At 38.3% G+C, this 18,311-nt stretch overlaps 2 protein-coding genes across 3 annotated transcripts in view; one reads left to right on the plus strand and one right to left on the minus strand.

The window, feature by feature from the left end:
* Window positions 1-18,311, plus strand: part of ACSM3 (acyl-CoA synthetase medium chain family member 3) — a 28,597-nt gene that overhangs the window by 6,062 nt on the left and 4,224 nt on the right. Inside the window, 15 exon segments of the mRNA XM_079946062.1 lie at window positions 5,989-6,189; window positions 8,799-8,942; window positions 9,105-9,261; window positions 9,534-9,614; window positions 9,617-9,622; window positions 11,584-11,700; window positions 12,616-12,661; window positions 12,664-12,695; window positions 16,836-16,880; window positions 16,884-16,925; window positions 17,914-17,943; window positions 17,947-17,968; window positions 17,971-18,040; window positions 18,145-18,148; window positions 18,152-18,244. Coding sequence (XP_079802188.1) covers window positions 5,989-6,189; window positions 8,799-8,942; window positions 9,105-9,261; window positions 9,534-9,614; window positions 9,617-9,622; window positions 11,584-11,700; window positions 12,616-12,661; window positions 12,664-12,695; window positions 16,836-16,880; window positions 16,884-16,925; window positions 17,914-17,943; window positions 17,947-17,968; window positions 17,971-18,040; window positions 18,145-18,148; window positions 18,152-18,244 — 1,090 coding nt within the window.
* ERI2 (ERI1 exoribonuclease family member 2) overlaps window positions 138-18,311 on the minus strand; it is a 36,590-nt gene continuing 18,416 nt past the window's right edge. For both annotated transcript variants that reach the window (XR_013831696.1, XR_013831697.1), the window contains 4 exons: window positions 14,067-14,136; window positions 13,004-13,125; window positions 9,497-9,590; window positions 138-176 (listed from right to left, as the gene is read on the minus strand). The gene's annotated coding sequence lies outside the window, so the exon portion shown is untranslated. The remainder of the gene's footprint in view (window positions 177-9,496; window positions 9,591-13,003; window positions 13,126-14,066; window positions 14,137-18,311) is intronic.

An 18,311-nucleotide genomic window follows, 5' to 3' on the forward strand; every position in this document is an offset into this window, starting at 1 on the left:
CAGGTCAGGTTAGGGAAACCAAAGACTTGTGCTATAGTGCCACCTACTGGAAAACAAAAGAAAGTCCTCTAATTACCAACCTGTTGAATCGTTAGAATCAAAGTAAACAAATCTTACCTAATAAGAAAGGTGTTCACGCCTTCAAATGGGTGGGCAGAGGAACAAGTCATCAGGCACTGTGAAAAAGCACAGTGGCAAGGTATCAGGAAAGAAAGTGACAGTTCTCTAGAAACCAAACTTAAACTCACGGAAGATTGCAATCTGATAGAGAACTAAAAATAGCTGTCATACAGAGTGAAGTAAGTCAGAAAGAGAAAAACAAATACCGTATGCTAACACATATATATGGAATCTAAAAAAAAAAAATTGTCATGAAGAGCCTAGGGGCAAGACGGGAATAAAGATGCAGACATACTAGAGAATGGACTTGAGGACACAGGGAGGGGGAAGGGTAAGCTGGGACAAAGTGAGAGAGTGACATGGACATCTATACACTACCAAACGTAAAATAGATAGCTAGTGGGAAGCAGCCACATAGCACAGGGAGATCAGCTTGGTGCTTTGTGACCACCTAGAGGGGTGGGATAGGGAGGGTGGGAGGGAGGGAGACGCAAGAGGGAAGAGATATGGGGACATATGTATACATATAACTGATTCACTTTGTTATAAAGCAGAAACTAACACACCATTGTAAAGCAATTATACTCCAATAAAGATGTTTTTTTAAAAAATGATCTATAAGAAAACTCAGAAAGTCATTTCAATGAGCTCAGGAATAAAATTAATGAGCAGGAGGAATATTTTACGAAAAGACTGAACCTCTAAAAAGGAAACAAATAGAAATTCTGGAGGCAAAGAACTCAATAAATGATATAAAGAATACAATAGAAAGCATTGAAAATAGAGCAGACAATATGGAAGAAAGAATCAGCAAGCATGAGTACAGAAATCTAGAAATGACCCAGGATGGAGAAGAGAGAAAATTAAGTTTTTTGTTGTTGTTGTTTGTTTCTTTAATGAATAATTTCTAAGAGAACCATCTCATTCCATTAGGAAGGCAACATAAGGAGATGAGAGCGAGAAGCGAACAGAGAGTTTATTTAAAGAAATAATAGCTAGAACTTCCCAAACCTGGGGAAGGAACTGTATTACAAGTCCAGGAAGCTAATTACCTTAATTACGTACAAGTCCAGGAAGTTGATTACCAGGAAGCTACTTACCTCAATGCAAAAAAAAAACCTTATCCAAAACACATTATAGAAAACTGTCAAAAGTTAATGATAAAGAATTTTAAAGGCATCCAGGGAAAAAAGACAGTAACCTAAAAGGAACCCCCACTAGACTATCAGCAGATTTCTCAGCAGAAACTCTACAGGCCAGAGGAAAGTGAAATGACATACTCAAAATATTTAAAGATACAAGCTGTCAGCCAAGAATACTCTATCCAGCAAAGTTTTCCTTCAGATACAAAGGAGAAATAAAAGCTTTCCCAGGCAAACTAAAGCTGAGGGAACTCACCACTACACCTGCCTTAGAAGAAATGTTGAGAACTTCTTGAAGATGGTGGAGTAAGTGTACCCGGCACTAATCTCCCACCTGAACACATCAAAAATACATCTACCTGTGGAACAATTCTCACTGAAAACTAATTGGAAACTGACAGAAGGACTCCCGTACAACTAAGGCTGTAAGAAAGACACACACACAGTTGGGTAGGATGGGAAAAAAAGGGATTGGGTTGGGACCTGTGCCCCTGGGAGGGAACTTAGAGGAAAAGGGAGATTCCTTGGGTGGACACCTGCCCTAGGGAGTGAGTAGGTCAAGCCACAGACTGGGCAGCTCAGCCCTGGGGACCTGTGGAGGAGACAAGACCCACTGGCTGCTTGGAGAGCCACTGGGACAGACAGAAAGCCTGGAGAAGCTTGGATTCCACTTGTGAGGAGCACACAGGGGCTGGTTGCCCGCAGGCAGGGCAGAGAGAGGTCTACCCTGGTGGCTATCAGGTTTTGGGAGACCACCTCACCGTGCACCCCAGCCCAAGCTGACCAGCTCCCCCTCACTCCACACCACAGCATGGCACTACATCTAGGGCAACCATAACAGGGAAAAGACACAGTGATGGGCTGCATCTGAATGAAGCCACAGACACCTACTTATATTAATGCATATATGTGGAATCTAGCAAAAATGGTATAGATGACCTTATTTGCAAAGCAGAAATAGAGACATAGAGAACAAATGTATGGATACCAAGGGAGAAAGGGGTGGGGTGGGAGGAATGGGGAGATCGGGACTGACACACATACACTATTGATAACTATGTATAAAAGAGCCAATGAGGGGAACATACGGTATAGCACAGGGAACTCTACTTAATGCACTGCGGTGTCCTAAATGGGAGGGAAATCCAAAAGGCAGAGGATATATGTATATGTATGGCTGATTCATTTTGCTGTGCAGTAGAAGCTAACACAACATTGTTAAGCAGCTATACTCCGATAAAATCTAATTTAAAAAATCAAAACAACAGTAAGACATCACTGTACACCTATTAGAATGACTATTATCAACAAGACAAGGAATAACAAATGTTGGAGAGGATGTGGAGAAAAAGGAACTCTCATACACTGTTGGTGATACTGTAAATTGGTGCAGTTACTATGGAAAACAGTATGGAGATTCCTTCAAAAAATTTAGAACTACCATATGACCCAACTATTCCACTTCTGGGTATTTACCTGAAGAACATAAAAACACTAATTTGAAAAGATATATGATGTCTATACATTTATACAAAATAACAACTGTGAAGCAGAAACGGGCATTTCATTTCTGGAAGTTTTGAACTTTTTTTTTTTACATGAAACTTAAATATTAGTAGGTATCCTCCTCAGAGAAGCCATCCCCAGCCAACCTATCTAGAACAGCTCCTCCCCCACCTTCACCCAAAGTGCTCATTCTTTATTTTTTTTAACAAATTTATTATCATCTGATATTGTATATGTGTTTCCAGTCTGTCTAGAATGAGGGCAGGCACCTCTGTCCATTTTGTTTTCTACAGTATCCTTAGCACTTAGAAAAGTGTCCACCACATAGTAGGCTTCAATATACTTTTTTAATGAATAAAGGTATCCATTGTATTTATAATTGTTACTGAGTCCAAGCTCTCTCTGCTCACTGCAGGACAGGCCAATAAATCAGGAGACGAGGTGTTGAGGCAACTAATAGAGACTTTTTTCGGAAAGCTGGCAGATGGAGAATATGGCGGGCTATGGTCCCCAAAACACCATCTTATTGGGGTCTGGATGCCAGTTTCTTTTAAAGAACAGGGAGGGGGATGAGGTGAGGAAGTAAAGTAAAAAGGCCATTTATCTTGCAAAACATCTCCTCGAATGGCCTGCATTGGGGAGGGGATGTGTTAATTTCTTCTTTTCTGCAGCCATTCACAGGTGGGCAGGGTCAGAGTGTCTCTCTGTGCGCTGAACAAAGGCACTTTAGTTTAACAGTCAGGCAGGGGGGCAGGGTTCCCTGTGGCAGGCCATTATGTGTGCTTACAGCTATAGACAGTGATTATAATAACAAAAGCAACGAAAAGCAAAAGTTAAAGAAACAGATCCAACAAGGAGTCAGAATTGGCTCTTCCCTGTTACATAATCATCTGGGACATCACTTCAGAGCAATACCAGAAGATTGTTTTATATTTAAAGTAAACAGTGTAATGCTTCCCAAATGATAATTTGGATAGGAAGATGTTTAATAGGTAAGACTGATCACTGTTAATAGATTCCTTTAAAGATATTTTAGGAATTATGTATTGGCAGAACTTAATTATCTAAGGGTAATGTGTTTAAATAAAGTACTTCTCCTTGGTCATGAAATGTCAACAGTGGGTTTGTTGTAAGTGCCTTTAAATTATGGAAAAGTGTTGGCCATGGCAGGCTTACTACTTATCTCTAGGTGCAACATCTCTAAGGAATAACCTTGGAGTTAAAGCCTCATAAAAATTGCTGCATTGCTTTGATTAGAAAGGGAAGATATTCTAAAGAACCTTATGTTTTGGTCCTGGTTGTCTGTTTCTTGAAGGACTCCATGGGAGGGACTTGTCCTTTCCAAAATGGAAAGATGAGCCAGTGTCAAGAGTCCAAGAATGGGACTTCCCCAGTGGCTCAGTGGTTAAGAATCCTCCTGCCAGTGCAGGGGACATGAGTTTGATCCCTGGTCCGGGAAGATCCCACATGCCACACAGTAACAAAGCCCGTGCACCACAACTACCAAGCCTGCGCTCGAGAGCCCGCAAGCCACAACTATTGAGTCTGTGTACCACAACTACTGAAGCCCGAGGTGCCTAGAGCCTGTGCTCCGCAACAAGAGAAGCCACTGCAATGAGAGGCCCACGCACTGCAACGAAGAGTAGCCCCCGCTCACCGCAACTAGAGAAAGCCCGCACGCAGAAATGGAGACCCAACAGAGCCAAAAATTTAAAAATAAATAAAAAGTTTTAAATAAATAAAGAGTCCAGGAATGACCAGATATATGTTCTTCAAAATTCCTTGCCTGCTGTGTCACTAGGAAGAGGAAAAATCATTATAAACTAAATGCCTTCCACCCCTACTTGAAGGTCTGGAATTTGAGTGGTGGAATCTGGAACACAGATAGAGACAGAGATAGAAATATGATACAGATATAGATATATTCTTGGAAGTCCATTAATCCTTAGAGAAAATAATAGCTAAATTTTATTCAGTACTGTTCTAAGCTCTACATGCATTTTAACTCATTTAGTCCTTAATAATCCTATAAAGAAGGTAGTGTTATTATAATCCCATTCTACAGATGCAGAACCTGAAAATCCCAGAGGTGAAGTAGTCTTGCTCAAGGCCAAGCACTAAGAGTGTCTGGCTCCAGGACACACTCTTAACCATTACAATACACCTTACAGTGTAATTTACAGCAGGTGGGGAGCAGAAGCACAGAAGAGATAAATGCCTCAATCTTTCTCTTTGGAAAGAAACCATAAAATATTCATGTATGTTTTAAGAGGCACTGAACCGAAGTGGTTAAATGTACAGCTCTGAAGTCAGGCTGCAGGGTTCAGTCCATGCACTGCCACTTGCTACTTCAGTGATCTTGGGCATATTATTTATAGGGTGGACTAAGAATGCCACCTGCTATATCAGCAAACAAAGGATGTTGTGGCCATCAAGCCATCAGCCACTGTAGCTGCCCCTGATGGTAATGCCCTGAAGGAACTCAGGATGGGAAAGAAGAGGATCTTGGCCCTAGACAGTTGAGGTGCCTATCAAAGGAATGATTTCAGTGAGCCCAGACTCTTGCATCTTCCCATACACAGAAAAGCACTAAATTCATTAACTTGAGATGTCAGGTTTTCTTTAATTAACAGTAATCTTTTGATGTTCCAACTACCTGGTTTTTGTTGTAAAAACCACCCCTATATATCCCGGCTTCTCCCTTCACTCTTCGGAGCAGTCCCTCAGAGCTATCTGAGACGCTGCTCCCAGGCTAACATCCTGAGAAAGTCCTCCCAATAAAACATAATTCTCAACTTTTATGTTGTGTATTTTCTTTTTAGTTGACAATAGCTTTTGAGTTTTGTGTTTTTGGGTAGGGATTAAATGTTAAAACATGCAAAACACGTAAACAGCACCTGGCACTCAAAGTACTAAATAAATGTTGGGTAATATTACTTTTCAATCAAAACCCTCTTCAAGCTGAATGTTATGAAGGGTCTCCAGATAGAAGATAATTATCCAGGATTTAATACCCTTTCATGTTAGGTCAAAAGGGTCATAGACTTTGAGATCCCTTGAAAGGCAAAAGCATAATAATGAAAGGAAGACAGACACCTTGCCTAGAAAACCAACTAACTCACTCTGAGAAATACAGAATGTACATGAGTTATCTACACTACCCTAACATGGTGAAGGAAATCCTTTCTAAACATTTTCTTTTCTTCTCCTTTAGGGACAGTTTTAATCCAGGAACCACTCAGATGACCCAGAAAGACATCCTCTACCGACTACCATCTTCAAAATCAAAGTGCATTATTACCAATGATGTTTTAGCTCCAGCAGTAGATGGTGTTGCATCTAAATGTGAAAATCTGCACTCCAAGATAATTGTGTCTCAGAGCCCCAGAGAGGGATGGGAGAACCTCAAGGAGATGATGAAGTGAGTAGCCATAATTGTTGTAGAACAGCTTCCCAAGAAGAAACGCAACATTGATAAGACAGTCAATCCATGACTGACCAGAAAAATGAAAATTAAAACGATAGACAAAAATTTAATTAAATTCTTGGACTCTTGACAAAGGGAACAACTGGTGATTATTCCTGCACTTATAGTGCAAAGCTCTGAGGCAATAAGGAGCTGGCAGTGTTTTTCATAGGTTGGGATCTCAAGGAAGCACAACCTAAGACAGAGATTAGTTGTGTAAGAAGTTTGCTGAGGAGTTATCTTGCATTAAACACCTGTGAAAGAAAGGGAAAGATGTGGGATTGTACTTCCAAAAAAGCCCTCAGCCAGCCTACTGAGATCTGTGGAGTTTGGATAGCCCTTCAAAGCTCTGCCCAGCTAAAGCAAGAGGTCCTATGCTGATCAGTAACTGGGTATGGGCTGTCCTTAGGAGGCATGACCTTGAGCAAGGCAGCTGTCTTCAGTCAAGGTAGTATCTAAAGAAGGATCCTAGCTCCTGGAGGGAGTATGTTTTAAATCCTGAAGCAGGACCTAGGAGGTGCATCACAGCATCAACCACAGAGCTGTTATCTCCCAGGGAAATTGATCACAGTCAATCCTTCTTTGTAGGCTGCATCATTCCCTTGATGACAGTAACATTTCTATCAGGTTATAGTATGAAGAATATTTAATGGATGCAATTACAAAACTGAATTATACTGACGTTCAAGCCCTGCTCTGGGGTGCTTCCTGGGGTCACTTGGAAATCTCGCCAAGTATTGGTTATATTTTAGCTTTAGGGTGGCAGCAAATTCCCTTTCTGGAATGAGCTTCCTACCTTTACTCAGTGATTTTGGAGCATGCTGGCAACTATGGACTTGTTCCTACCTCTTCTAAAATAGTTAACATTTATTGAGTTATCAAAGGCCAAATTCTGTTCTAATAAAAATGTTATAATTGCACAATAGCTAACATTTATATGGCACTGATTATGTGCCAAAAACGAATCCAAGCACTTCAGATATATTAACTCATTTAAATATCACAACAACCTAGGGAGTAGGAACTATAATTATACAGATGAATAAGGTCAAATGCTAGGCTCTGGCAGAACTGGGTTTCAAACTTAGGCAGTCTGGTTTCTGAGCCCACATACCTAACTGCTATGTATAATGCTTCTGAGGGACTGGTACACTAAACCTGCCTTAGGTTTCAAGAGTAACCATATCTATGATAGAAGGATAGGTACACAGCTATAGTACTAACTTTTTTTAAAGAAAAAAATTATGGAATTATAGCCTAAACATTTGGTTTATCTTTGTTAGGATTTAAAAATAGCTTTTCTATATTTCTCATGGCTGGATATTTCTGATTCATTCATTCTCAGCTCAATATTCCCAAATAAAATTCTGTATGCTTCTTAGACACTCAAATGTGCAGAGTTTACCTCCTCTCAGCTGCCCTGATGTATGACATGTATCAAAGCCCAATTATCCTTTGGAACCAAAATTTTTTTTCTCTTTAACTGAGGCCCTTCCTTCCCTAGGTGGATACTTAGATCCTCTTCAGTCTTATTGTTTACTATATTCAGAACTATGTAGACTCTTTTTTGAGAAACAGAAAAACCATCCTTTTGAGGGGTCAGCAAATGTTTTTTATAAAAGGGATGGATAGTAAATATACAGGCTTTGCAGGCCATGCAGTCTCTTATCATACCTACTCACCCTTGCTGTCATAGTGTAGAAAGCAGTCACAGACAATATGTAAAAGAATGGACATGGTTGTGTTCCAATAAAACTTTATCTGCAAAAACAGAAGGCAGGCCATATTTGGCCTGTGGGCTATAGCTTGATTATCCCTGCCTTATACCATTAGCCATGACTTCTATTAACATACCCATTTTTTTTAAAATCACATTTTTCTTCACATATCCATGATTATAAGATTATAGAATCCTCTTTCTGTTGGAGGTATGATAAAATTCTTGAGTTTTTAAACTGCTTCAACTCTTCCTTATACAGTACAAAGCTATGAAGTCAACTTGTTATAAATGGGCTATTGACAACAAAGTTTAGTTTGCTTCTGGAAAGCACCTTAAAAGATGCAGAGAGAGATGGCTTATTTTTTTTTTTTAATATTTATTTATTTGGTCATGCTGGGTCTTAGTTGCAGTGTGCTCCTTAGTTGTGGCATGTGAACTCTTAGTTGCAGCATGGATGTGGCATCTAGTTCCCTGACCAGGGATGAACCTGGGCCTCCTGCACTGGGAGCACAGGGTCTTAACCACTGTGTAACCAGGGAGGTCCTGAGAGAGATGGCTTTTACCTTGGAGTTCACCCTAAGTCACTGGGACCTGATCAATGAGATGAAGAGGTCTGAGTAAATCCTTCTCTGTGGTAACAGTCTGTGACGCTGTGTTTGGGACCTCCCTGGTGGTCCAGTGGTTAAGACTCTGCGCTTCTACTGCAGGGGGCATGGGTTCGATCCCTGGTCGGGGAACCAAGATCCCTCATGCTGTGTGGTGCAGCCAAGAAAAAATCAAAACTAAAACAAAAAATATGATGCTGTGTTTAATGTGCAGAATCATTGTAATTCTTTCTTCATAGACATGCCAGTGACAACAACACCTGTGTGAAGACAAAACACAATGAGACGATGGCCATTTTCTTCACCAGCGGAACAAGCGGATCTCCTAAAATGACCGGACACACCCACAGCAGTTTTGGTTTAGGATTATCTATAAACGGAAGGTACTCTCACAGGACTGTAGCTTGAAGTGTCAGTGCTACAAAGGTGATGATTCCTTTATTGGTATCTTAAATTTCTTTTCATATATATATATATATATATATATATATATATATATATATATATATATATATATATATAAAGTCTATTCTTTGTTTACCCAGGTTCTGGCTGGATTTGACCCCTTCGGATGTCATGTGGAATACCTCAGACACAGGCTGGGCAAAATCTGCATGGAGTAGTGTTTATTCTCCACGGATCCAGGGAGCATGTGTACTTGCACGTTATTTGCCACGGTTTGAGCCAACTTCCATCTTACAAGTAAGGCAGAGCAAAAGAGGCCAACATTTAGAAATGCATTAGTACTGTCACTGACAGGACTGGTGAATAAAGTAACTTGCGGAAATCAGAGTAGACAACATGATTTAAAGTATTTCATGTCTGTAAAATCAATAAGCCTGAAAGGATATACAAAGCAAAGGTGTGAGCGAGTTTATGTTAGAATAAACAATGTTTTAAGTTGTGCTGTATCTACCACAGACATTTAGGCACTTACTAAAAATTGTGGTAAGACCACTTCTTCTAAATTGCAGACACTTCGCAAGTTTCCCATCACAGTCTTCTGTTCAGCACCAATTGCAGATAGAATACTTGTGCAGAATGATAAGACCAGATAAGAAAGGTTGGTGAATGGGCACTTAGTGGGAGGAGGGGAGAGGAAGAAGAAGAAATATTATAAGAAATATTATAAAATATTTTTATTTTATAAAATAAAAGATCTCTCTGCCTAAAAACATAGCTCCAGGCCAGTAGGTTTGGGGTTTAGCAATCTCTTCTCCCCTTCCTTCTTGCTTACATTCTGTAAATGATAATTACTATATCCAGGGTGGTTTCCCTCAAGCAAGGAGAGGAAAGGGAGGGTTCAGCCCAGTGGTTATGGATAAGAAGGTGTTTATCCTTTGTATGATGACTGCTACCTGAGCTGAGAAAATATATGTCACCCCTATTTAAAACCCTATTCCAGCAAACAGGAAAGATGAATGTCCTTTATTACTGATTCCATTTGAAAGTGTGGATTGATCACTACTTTTAATTGACTTTATTTGATTTTTGAACAGGAAACAATTCACATGACATAAAATTCAATAGGTATATAAGAATATATTAGTGAAAGTCTTCCTCCATACCTTGTCCTCAGTCTCAGTTCTCCCTCTCCCTGAGATCTATGCATGCACAAGCCAATATGCATATGTTCTCCCCCTCTCTTTTATAATGGGAACATGATATGCACACAATTCTGACCTTCCTTTCTTCACCTACAATACATCCTGGAACTGTGCTGTCCAATTTGGTAACCACTAGCCACATGTAGGTATTTAAATTTTAATTAAATTAAAAATTCAGTTCCAGACTATAGCTAATAATACTGTACAGTAAGTCCCCCACATACACGAATGAATTCCGTTCCAAGAGCACATTCGTAAGTCCAATTTGTTTCTAAGTCCAATGAAGTTAGCCTAGGTACCCAACTAACACAATTGGCTATATAGCACTGTACTGTAATATGTTTATAATACTTTTCACACAAATAATATATAAAAAACAAACACAAAAAATACAGAAAACATTTTAAATCTTACAGTACAGTACCTTGAAAAGTACAGTAGTACCAGCTACATCACCACTGCTTTTACGCTTGCTTCCAGACATCCTGAGCTTGAAATAAAGATACTGTACTACTGTCCTCTATACAGTACTGCACAGTAAAGTACACAAAAGCACAACCACTTGTAGAGGATGAGCGCACGTGACAATGTATGCCAGACACATGAGCTAACTTATGTGACTGGACATGCAAACACACATTCACATCTTTGAAAGTTTGCAGTTTGAAGGTTCGTATGCAGGGGACTTACTGTGTTGCATATTTGAAGTTGCTAAGGGAGTAGATATTAAAAGTTCTCATCACAAGAAAAAACAGTCTTGTAAATACGTAGGGTAAGAGATGTTAACTAGACTTGTGCTGGTCAGTTCACTATATACAAACATCAAATCATTAACGTTGTAAACCTAAAACTAATACAACATTATAAGTCAATTATATCTCAATGAAAAAAACTCAGGGCCTCAGTTGCACTAGTCATGCTTCAAGTGCTCAACAGCCACACAGGGCTAGAGGATACAATAGTGGACAGCTCAGCATAGAAATGTCTATCATAACAAAAAGTGCTATTGAACAGTACAGTCCAGGAGCTTCTTTTTTCTTAACAACTGTAGAGTGTTCTATTGTATAAATACTCCACAATTTAACCAGACAATTGGTAAACCTTTCATCACTGATTTAACATATTATGTGGTACCTTCCCTAGGGATGGCATGGCTTTTCTCTGCAACAAATCACGCCCCCGCCCCCACCCCACCCCCGCCCCAAATAAAAGGGAGAAAAAGAAAAAAAATAAAAACTGGTGTTTCGGGAGTCAATTTATGGTAGAATGTTTTGTTTAGTTTGTATTGGAGAAGGGAGTTGGGGGAAAAACGAAAACATTTTGTATGAAATTTCACTAGAAATAACCCTAATTTCTATTTTTTTCTCCATTTTCCTCCTAAATTTAACTCGTTATCTATCTTCTGAGAAACTGTAAGTTCAAGAGCTTAAAGCACTGTGTAAGTGCTGGGGAGTCAGTCAACTCTGAAGTGACTGAACAATGGAGAAACAGGACAGGTCTGGATATCCACGAAGGATATGGACAGACTGAAACGGTATACAGACTTCACTGAAAAGACAGGGCTGGACTCAATTCAGTCAGATGAATAAAAACCAAAGTGTTTATTATATCTTTGTGGTTGAGGGATAGGGAGGGAGTGGCGTGATTAGAAGAACAGTTAAAAAAAAAAAAAAACTTGAGGGAAGATAGTTGCAAAAAAGCTCTGTAACAGATACAGTTTAAACAGCCATTCATTGAGGAAAGCCACTATATAATTGATCAGGACCAGGGCATTAAAAATTTTTTTAATTAAAAAATACTAGATCTACAAAAAGATCTCCCCTTATGTAATGAGGAAATTTCTTAGGGCTACTTTAAAAATAGAAAATGCTGAGCTCCTTGTTACTTGAAATATTAAGTTTGCTGGAAAACTCCTTGATAAGCACACTCTAAAAAGGTTTATCTAAAGAGCTCGTAGAAATAAGAAGAAATTCTAGAGGAAATGAATGACATAATAACAAAAGTGGTTATTATGTAGGAAAGGGAGGGATAAAATGGAGCAGATAAGGGAAAGGCTGAAAGAAATTTTTCAGTGTGTCTTTTTATAATGCTTCAATTTATGAACCATGAGAAAGTAGTACCTGGTCAAAAATTAGAATACCAAAAATAAAATAAAAACAAAAATTGACGTATTAAATAGAAACAGCATAACAAGTATCATGCGAATTTGAGTACAAATGTTTTCATAAATGTGGATATTTTAGCAATTATAAATTTACTTAGTGTTATAACTTTATTATATTTGTTTAGTGTCTATCTCTATACTTCATGAGAGCATAGAATTTGTTTTATTTTGAGCCTGATTCACAGTAAGTTCTGAATAAATATTTGTTGAATGAATGCATGGTGGATGAATGAATAAATTTAAGTTATTTGCCATGTTACTTTACTCTTTCTTCTTCTTAACTAGGTACTAATCTGTGGAAATTTTAAGGGAATGAAAATTAAGCCTGGCTCAATGGGAAGCCTTCTCCTGCTTTTGATGTTAAGGTTTGTACATCCCTTCCCAGGAAAATATTTAACAACCCAATCTGTTTACCACCTACCCCGCTTCTACTCCCTTACATTCCTAGTTTTGGTGATGATCATGTTACTTCTATGATATCTTAACTTCCATATAAAGATGGAAATGGGTTAGAAATGTTAGTTTATTTGTCTCTTTTTTCTCTCAAAAGCAGTTCTTATGCCAAATAGTTCTAAGCATTTTATAAATATTATTTTCCAGAAGGAACCTATGAGAGACATGGCAATGTTAGAACCGTTTTACAGATGATGCCCAGAGATGTTAAAAGACTCACCCAAGGTCACACAGCTAGTAGCTGCTAGTGCTGAGATTCAATCCCAAAGAATCTGGTTCCAGTATCCATACTCTTAACTGTGACACCACACTGTCCCTTCTGGTTAGGGAGCTCCAGACCTCCTAAAAGGGTCAAGTAGGTCAAAAGAGGCTACAGTTTACAATGGTTGCAGCGTTCTCTCTCTCTTCCTAAGCCTGCCTGGCCAGTTCCTGGCTGTCATGTAACCACTGCCATTTTCATCACTTGATCCCTAGGGGGCATCTTATTATCCCATCAGCACATTTTGTACAGGGTTAGACTTGTTCTCGGATCAACCCAGCCAAAGCTAAGTATAGCCAAAGGAACTTATACTAATACCTAAAAGAAAACAATAGCAACAAAAACACAATATGGATGAGTTTACAGAGACCTCAGAATCAATCTTAACTGAGGGTTAGTCATAGATGAGACCAATGTTTCCCAAGTTTATCTGATCATAAAGAATTACATGGGTACTTGTCAAAAATACAAATTCTCAGGCTCCTTCTCTAGAGAGCCTGATTCAATAAACTTAGGGTGGGATGCTGAACTCTGTGTTTTAATAACACCTCAGGTAATTCTTATAATCAGGTAAGTTTGAGAAAGTTTAGATGAGATTGGTTGCTGATGTCACTATTTATGGAATAAACCAGATGCTGGTTCCTTTCCCTCACTTTCACTTTGCTATGGAACCTTGTCTAAAGGTAGGATTGCCTGATGGTTTTGGTCTGGCTCTGCTATTCACTAGCTGAGTATCTTTGGTTAAGCTGTTAAAGTCTGTTTCTTTATTTGTAAAACAGGGACCAGGGTGAACAACTTGTCCCAGTTTGCCTGGGACTTATTTCGTTTTAGCCCTGAAAGTAGCACATCCTGAGGATACACCCCCTGCCTTAGTCACGGGCAAATCAAGATGGTTGGTAACCCTAATAATAACAGAACTGATTTCATAGGTTTCTAGTGAGGATTAATGAGGTAATATTTCTAAAGAGTATAGCAAAGCGCTTGGCACATAATAAAGGTCCAAAAGATAGGCACTGTTATTCACCTCTCCCTGGAATTCCTTTCCTCTGAAAAACTTTTCTAAGAAGAGATGGTAGAGCAGCATTGGTTACATTCTGTAAAAAGACGTAACAATAGTTCATTGGTTAATAGGCTGCCTTAGGTCAGAGAAATACTGATAATTAAGCATTATCATATATGCATTACGAGTAATCAAAAATTGGCATTTCACATAGATGTTTTCTCTTGATGACAATTCCCAACATGCATGGCTATCAGAGTCTCACGGGCATAGCTATACTCACAGCCATCCCAACTGCAGTGTACCACCAGTTCCCCACTCATTTAAGCCCAGTGATTTATTGGAGTAACTATCTTTGAATGCAAAAATCGTGTGGCCAAGAGGATTGGCCCCATGAGCCATGCATGGCCCCATGCATCCCCCATGAGCATCTCCACTTCCACTTATTTATCCAGATTTCTTTTTTTTGTGGTAAAAGACAGATAACTTAAAGTTTACCATTTTTACCATTTATAAGTACACAATTCAGTGGTATTAAATAATACCGCATTAAATAATGTGCAGGTGTCACCACTATCCATCTCCATAATTCTTTTCATATTGTAAAACTGAAACTCTATATCCATTGAACAATGACTCCTTAATTCCTCTTCCCACCTGCCCCTCACAATCACCATTCTACTTTCTGCCTCTATGATTTTGACTACTCTTTAAGTACTATGTATAAGTGGAATCATACAGTATTTGTCTTTTTGTAAATGGCTTATTACATTTAGCATAATGTCCACAAAGTTCATCAATGTTGTAGCATGTGTCAGAATTTCCTTTCTTTTAAGGCTGAATATTCCATTGTATATATATATATATATATATATATATATATATATATATATATATATATATATATATATATATACACACACACACACACCCCACATTTTGCTTGTTCATTCATCTGTTGATGAGTGCTTGGGTTGCTTCCATATTTTAGCTATTGTGAATAATGCTGTGATGAACATGAACATACAAATATCTCTTTGAGACCCTGCTTTTGAGTCTTTTGAGTACATACCCAGAAGTGGAGTTGCTGGATTATATGGTAATTTTATTTTATTTTTAATTTTTATTGGAGTACAGTTGATTTACGACGTCATGTTACTTTCAGGTGTACAGCAAAGTGAATCATTTATACATATAGTAATTTTAAGTTTCTGAGAAACTGCCATACTGTTTTCCACATTTTACATTCCCACCAATAGTGCACAAGGGTTCTAATTCCTCCACATCTTTGCCAACACTTGTTATTTTGGTTTTTTGATAGTAGCCATACTAATAGGTGTGAGATGGCATCTCATTGTAGTTTTGCTTTGCATTTCCCTCATGCAGCCACCTTCATTTTTAACTCTTTCCCATGGGCTTTTATTATTGGGCCCCTCCCTACCTAGCTAAGAGCATCTTTAGTGACATTCTGACATTCGGGGATGTACTCTATCCAGCTGGATATCAGATTTTTGCAACTTCAAAGATCAAAGCTCATAATTTTCATGTTTAAACGTTCTAGGACCCCCTTGAACAATGAGGAATTAGATTCTCCCCAGAGATAGAATATTTTATCTATTTTCCCATCTATTAAATAGTAGTCTGTGTTAAGTAATTGGAACTCTTAACATATCTCTTCTTGATACCTGAAACCAAATAATTCTTTAGATGACTGGGTGGGAATTTATACTTTTTATTTGCAAGAATTTAAAAATAAGTTCTTATCATTTAGAATGCCTTTCAAGTTTCTCGTTAGGGACATAAGCGCTTTTCCTTCTGGAAAGGGCCAGATAAACATCATACCCTTATTTTCCAACAAGCTACATCTCAGGTTTGAAGGGTGTGTATAAAAGCAGAGTAGAGTTTTCATATTTAGAAACAGCTAAAAGTAAGAGCAAAATCTGGTATATGAGATGAGCAATCAATCTGAGAAATGCTTATTTGGATTTTTAGAAAATGGATTGAACTCCCTGGAGAGATTCCACAGAGAAGTATAATGATGAAAAGCATAGGATCTAGAGTGTGATTGCTGAGATTTGAATTCCAGCTCAATCATGCACTGCGGCGCTACGTAAACTCTCTGCGCCGCAGTTTCCTCATATACAAAATGAGAATAATACTCCTAACCAGATATGGCTGTTGTAAGGACAAAAGAAGATAGTACATATAAAGTAGTTAGAGCATTAGCATTTATTATTTAGGATGCTAGCTACTATTAGGTACCAGAGAACGAGAGGATAAGAGAGCAAGGCTTCGGATTACCCACCACTGTCTCAGCCAGAGAACATTCCCCTTTTCCTACTTACTCATATTGGGCTTCTGAAGTAAGACTTTGTTTGTTTCACAAAGTTTGAAAACCAGTAATGAAATATTTATTTGAAAGGAAAAGACAATTAAGATGTATTGCTAAATGATAAAAGCAGGTTGCAAAACACTAATATTATAAAGTGATCCTATTTTTTTCTATGTCTATATCATCTCAAAGGATATTACCAAAATGTGATTATTGCTGGATGATAGAATTAAAGAAAAATTTTATTTTTCTTTCACATTTTGCTAACCTGCATTTTACAATATATTTTGCAGTAAGAATTTAAATAAATACATTTCTCTTAGGAATTTAAAGTATACTTAAAAATTTTCTGAAGTCTGCATTCTTAAATGGCAAAAACAAAACAAAACAAAACGTGCAAAGATTTCAGATGTGGCATTAAATAAAAATTCCCTTAAATAAATTATTCTGTTTCATTCTAGATTTTAGATGTAAATGGCCCAGCTAGACAAGGAGATATTGGCATTTGAGTTCTACCTAACCGACCATTTCGCCTTTTTACACATTATGTGGTAAGAGACTTATTAAATAACATCTCATTTTCTATTTATTTCTCAAAAGTGCTTGGTAACGATCTCTATTTGCCACAAAATACACCTAGGATAGGTATTCGGCCTTTTCTTGAGAGATTCATTGTCCTGAACGGTAATCCCTCAGACAGGGAACTGAAGAAATACTCAAATGCTTATTAGAGAAGGGCACGCTGGTCCCCCCAGGCTAGATCACTGCTCCAAGCCCGTGAAGGTAAGAGGAAGGGGGCCCTAGAAAGAAGACAGCCCTCTTAATATCATTAATCCTCTCTGCTGTAAATCAGCACCCAATAATTTTCCTGAAATCTGATTAGTGGTTTCCCTTCATGCAAGGAGTGAGAGAGACAGAATGGTGCAGTGCGCTTAAGTAATTTTCTTTCTCCCAAGCTCCTTACTGTTTGCAAACAACTTTCATCTCTAATTACAGTATACAAATTACAGAAAAGTTTACATCAGTATAATCAAAGGCCCAGGTTCTAATTGTCAGTGGATTTTACATAATGTAAAAATACTTCCTTTTTCTTTCCTTCTACAGAATCAATTCTCTACTTTTGTGTAAAACGAAACCAAATACAAAACAAACACACAAAAAACCCCTCTCTGTTGACTCATTTGGTACTTTCTTTTAACGCTGAGTATTGACTTCTCTTTTTTCCTGCAAGTGTTTAGATATTAACCAATTAGCAAAAGACTTATTTAGCCTTCTCCTCTGAGCACCTGCAATATTTACTTTGTGACCAATCTAAGAAAATTCTCAGGATGGCAGCATGCCTAGTCTCTGTAATTACAGTTTACCTCTCTGATTATTGGGCTGGCTCAATGCTAGACTTTCATCCCTATTTCCCATGCTTGCTCCTCTTCATTCTAAGGATTCTCAAAAACACCAAACTTTTCTTTCTCCTTAAATATTTAAAAATCCAACTGAACAGAAGAGTCACATTCAAAATAATATTAATTATGAGTTTTATAGGATAATCCTACAGAAACAGCTTCAACTCTATGAGGCAATTTCTATATCACTGGGGATGGGGCTATATGGATGAGGATGGACATTTCTGGTTTGTTGCAAGAGTGGATGATATCATATTATCCTCTGGGTAATTTTCATCTGTGGATATGTTTGTGTTAACAGACTGTAGGTATTCTGGAGTTAACCTTTTGCTCACCTTTACAGAGTCCTGCCATATGTTTTGTTTCCCAGTTACTGAATTGGACCGTTTGAGATAGAAAGTGCCCTGACTGAGCATTCTGCACTTGCAGAGTTAGCTGTCGTCAGCAGTCCAGACCCCATCAGAGGAGAGGTAAGAGAACTGATTCGTCTCTATCTTATAGTTTGTTGGCAGTCTAACATACTTCTAAACAGTAGTT

The sequence above is a fragment of the Stenella coeruleoalba genome (assembly GCF_951394435.1).
Source record: "Stenella coeruleoalba genome assembly, chromosome: 15".
NCBI lineage: Eukaryota > Metazoa > Chordata > Mammalia > Artiodactyla > Delphinidae > Stenella > Stenella coeruleoalba.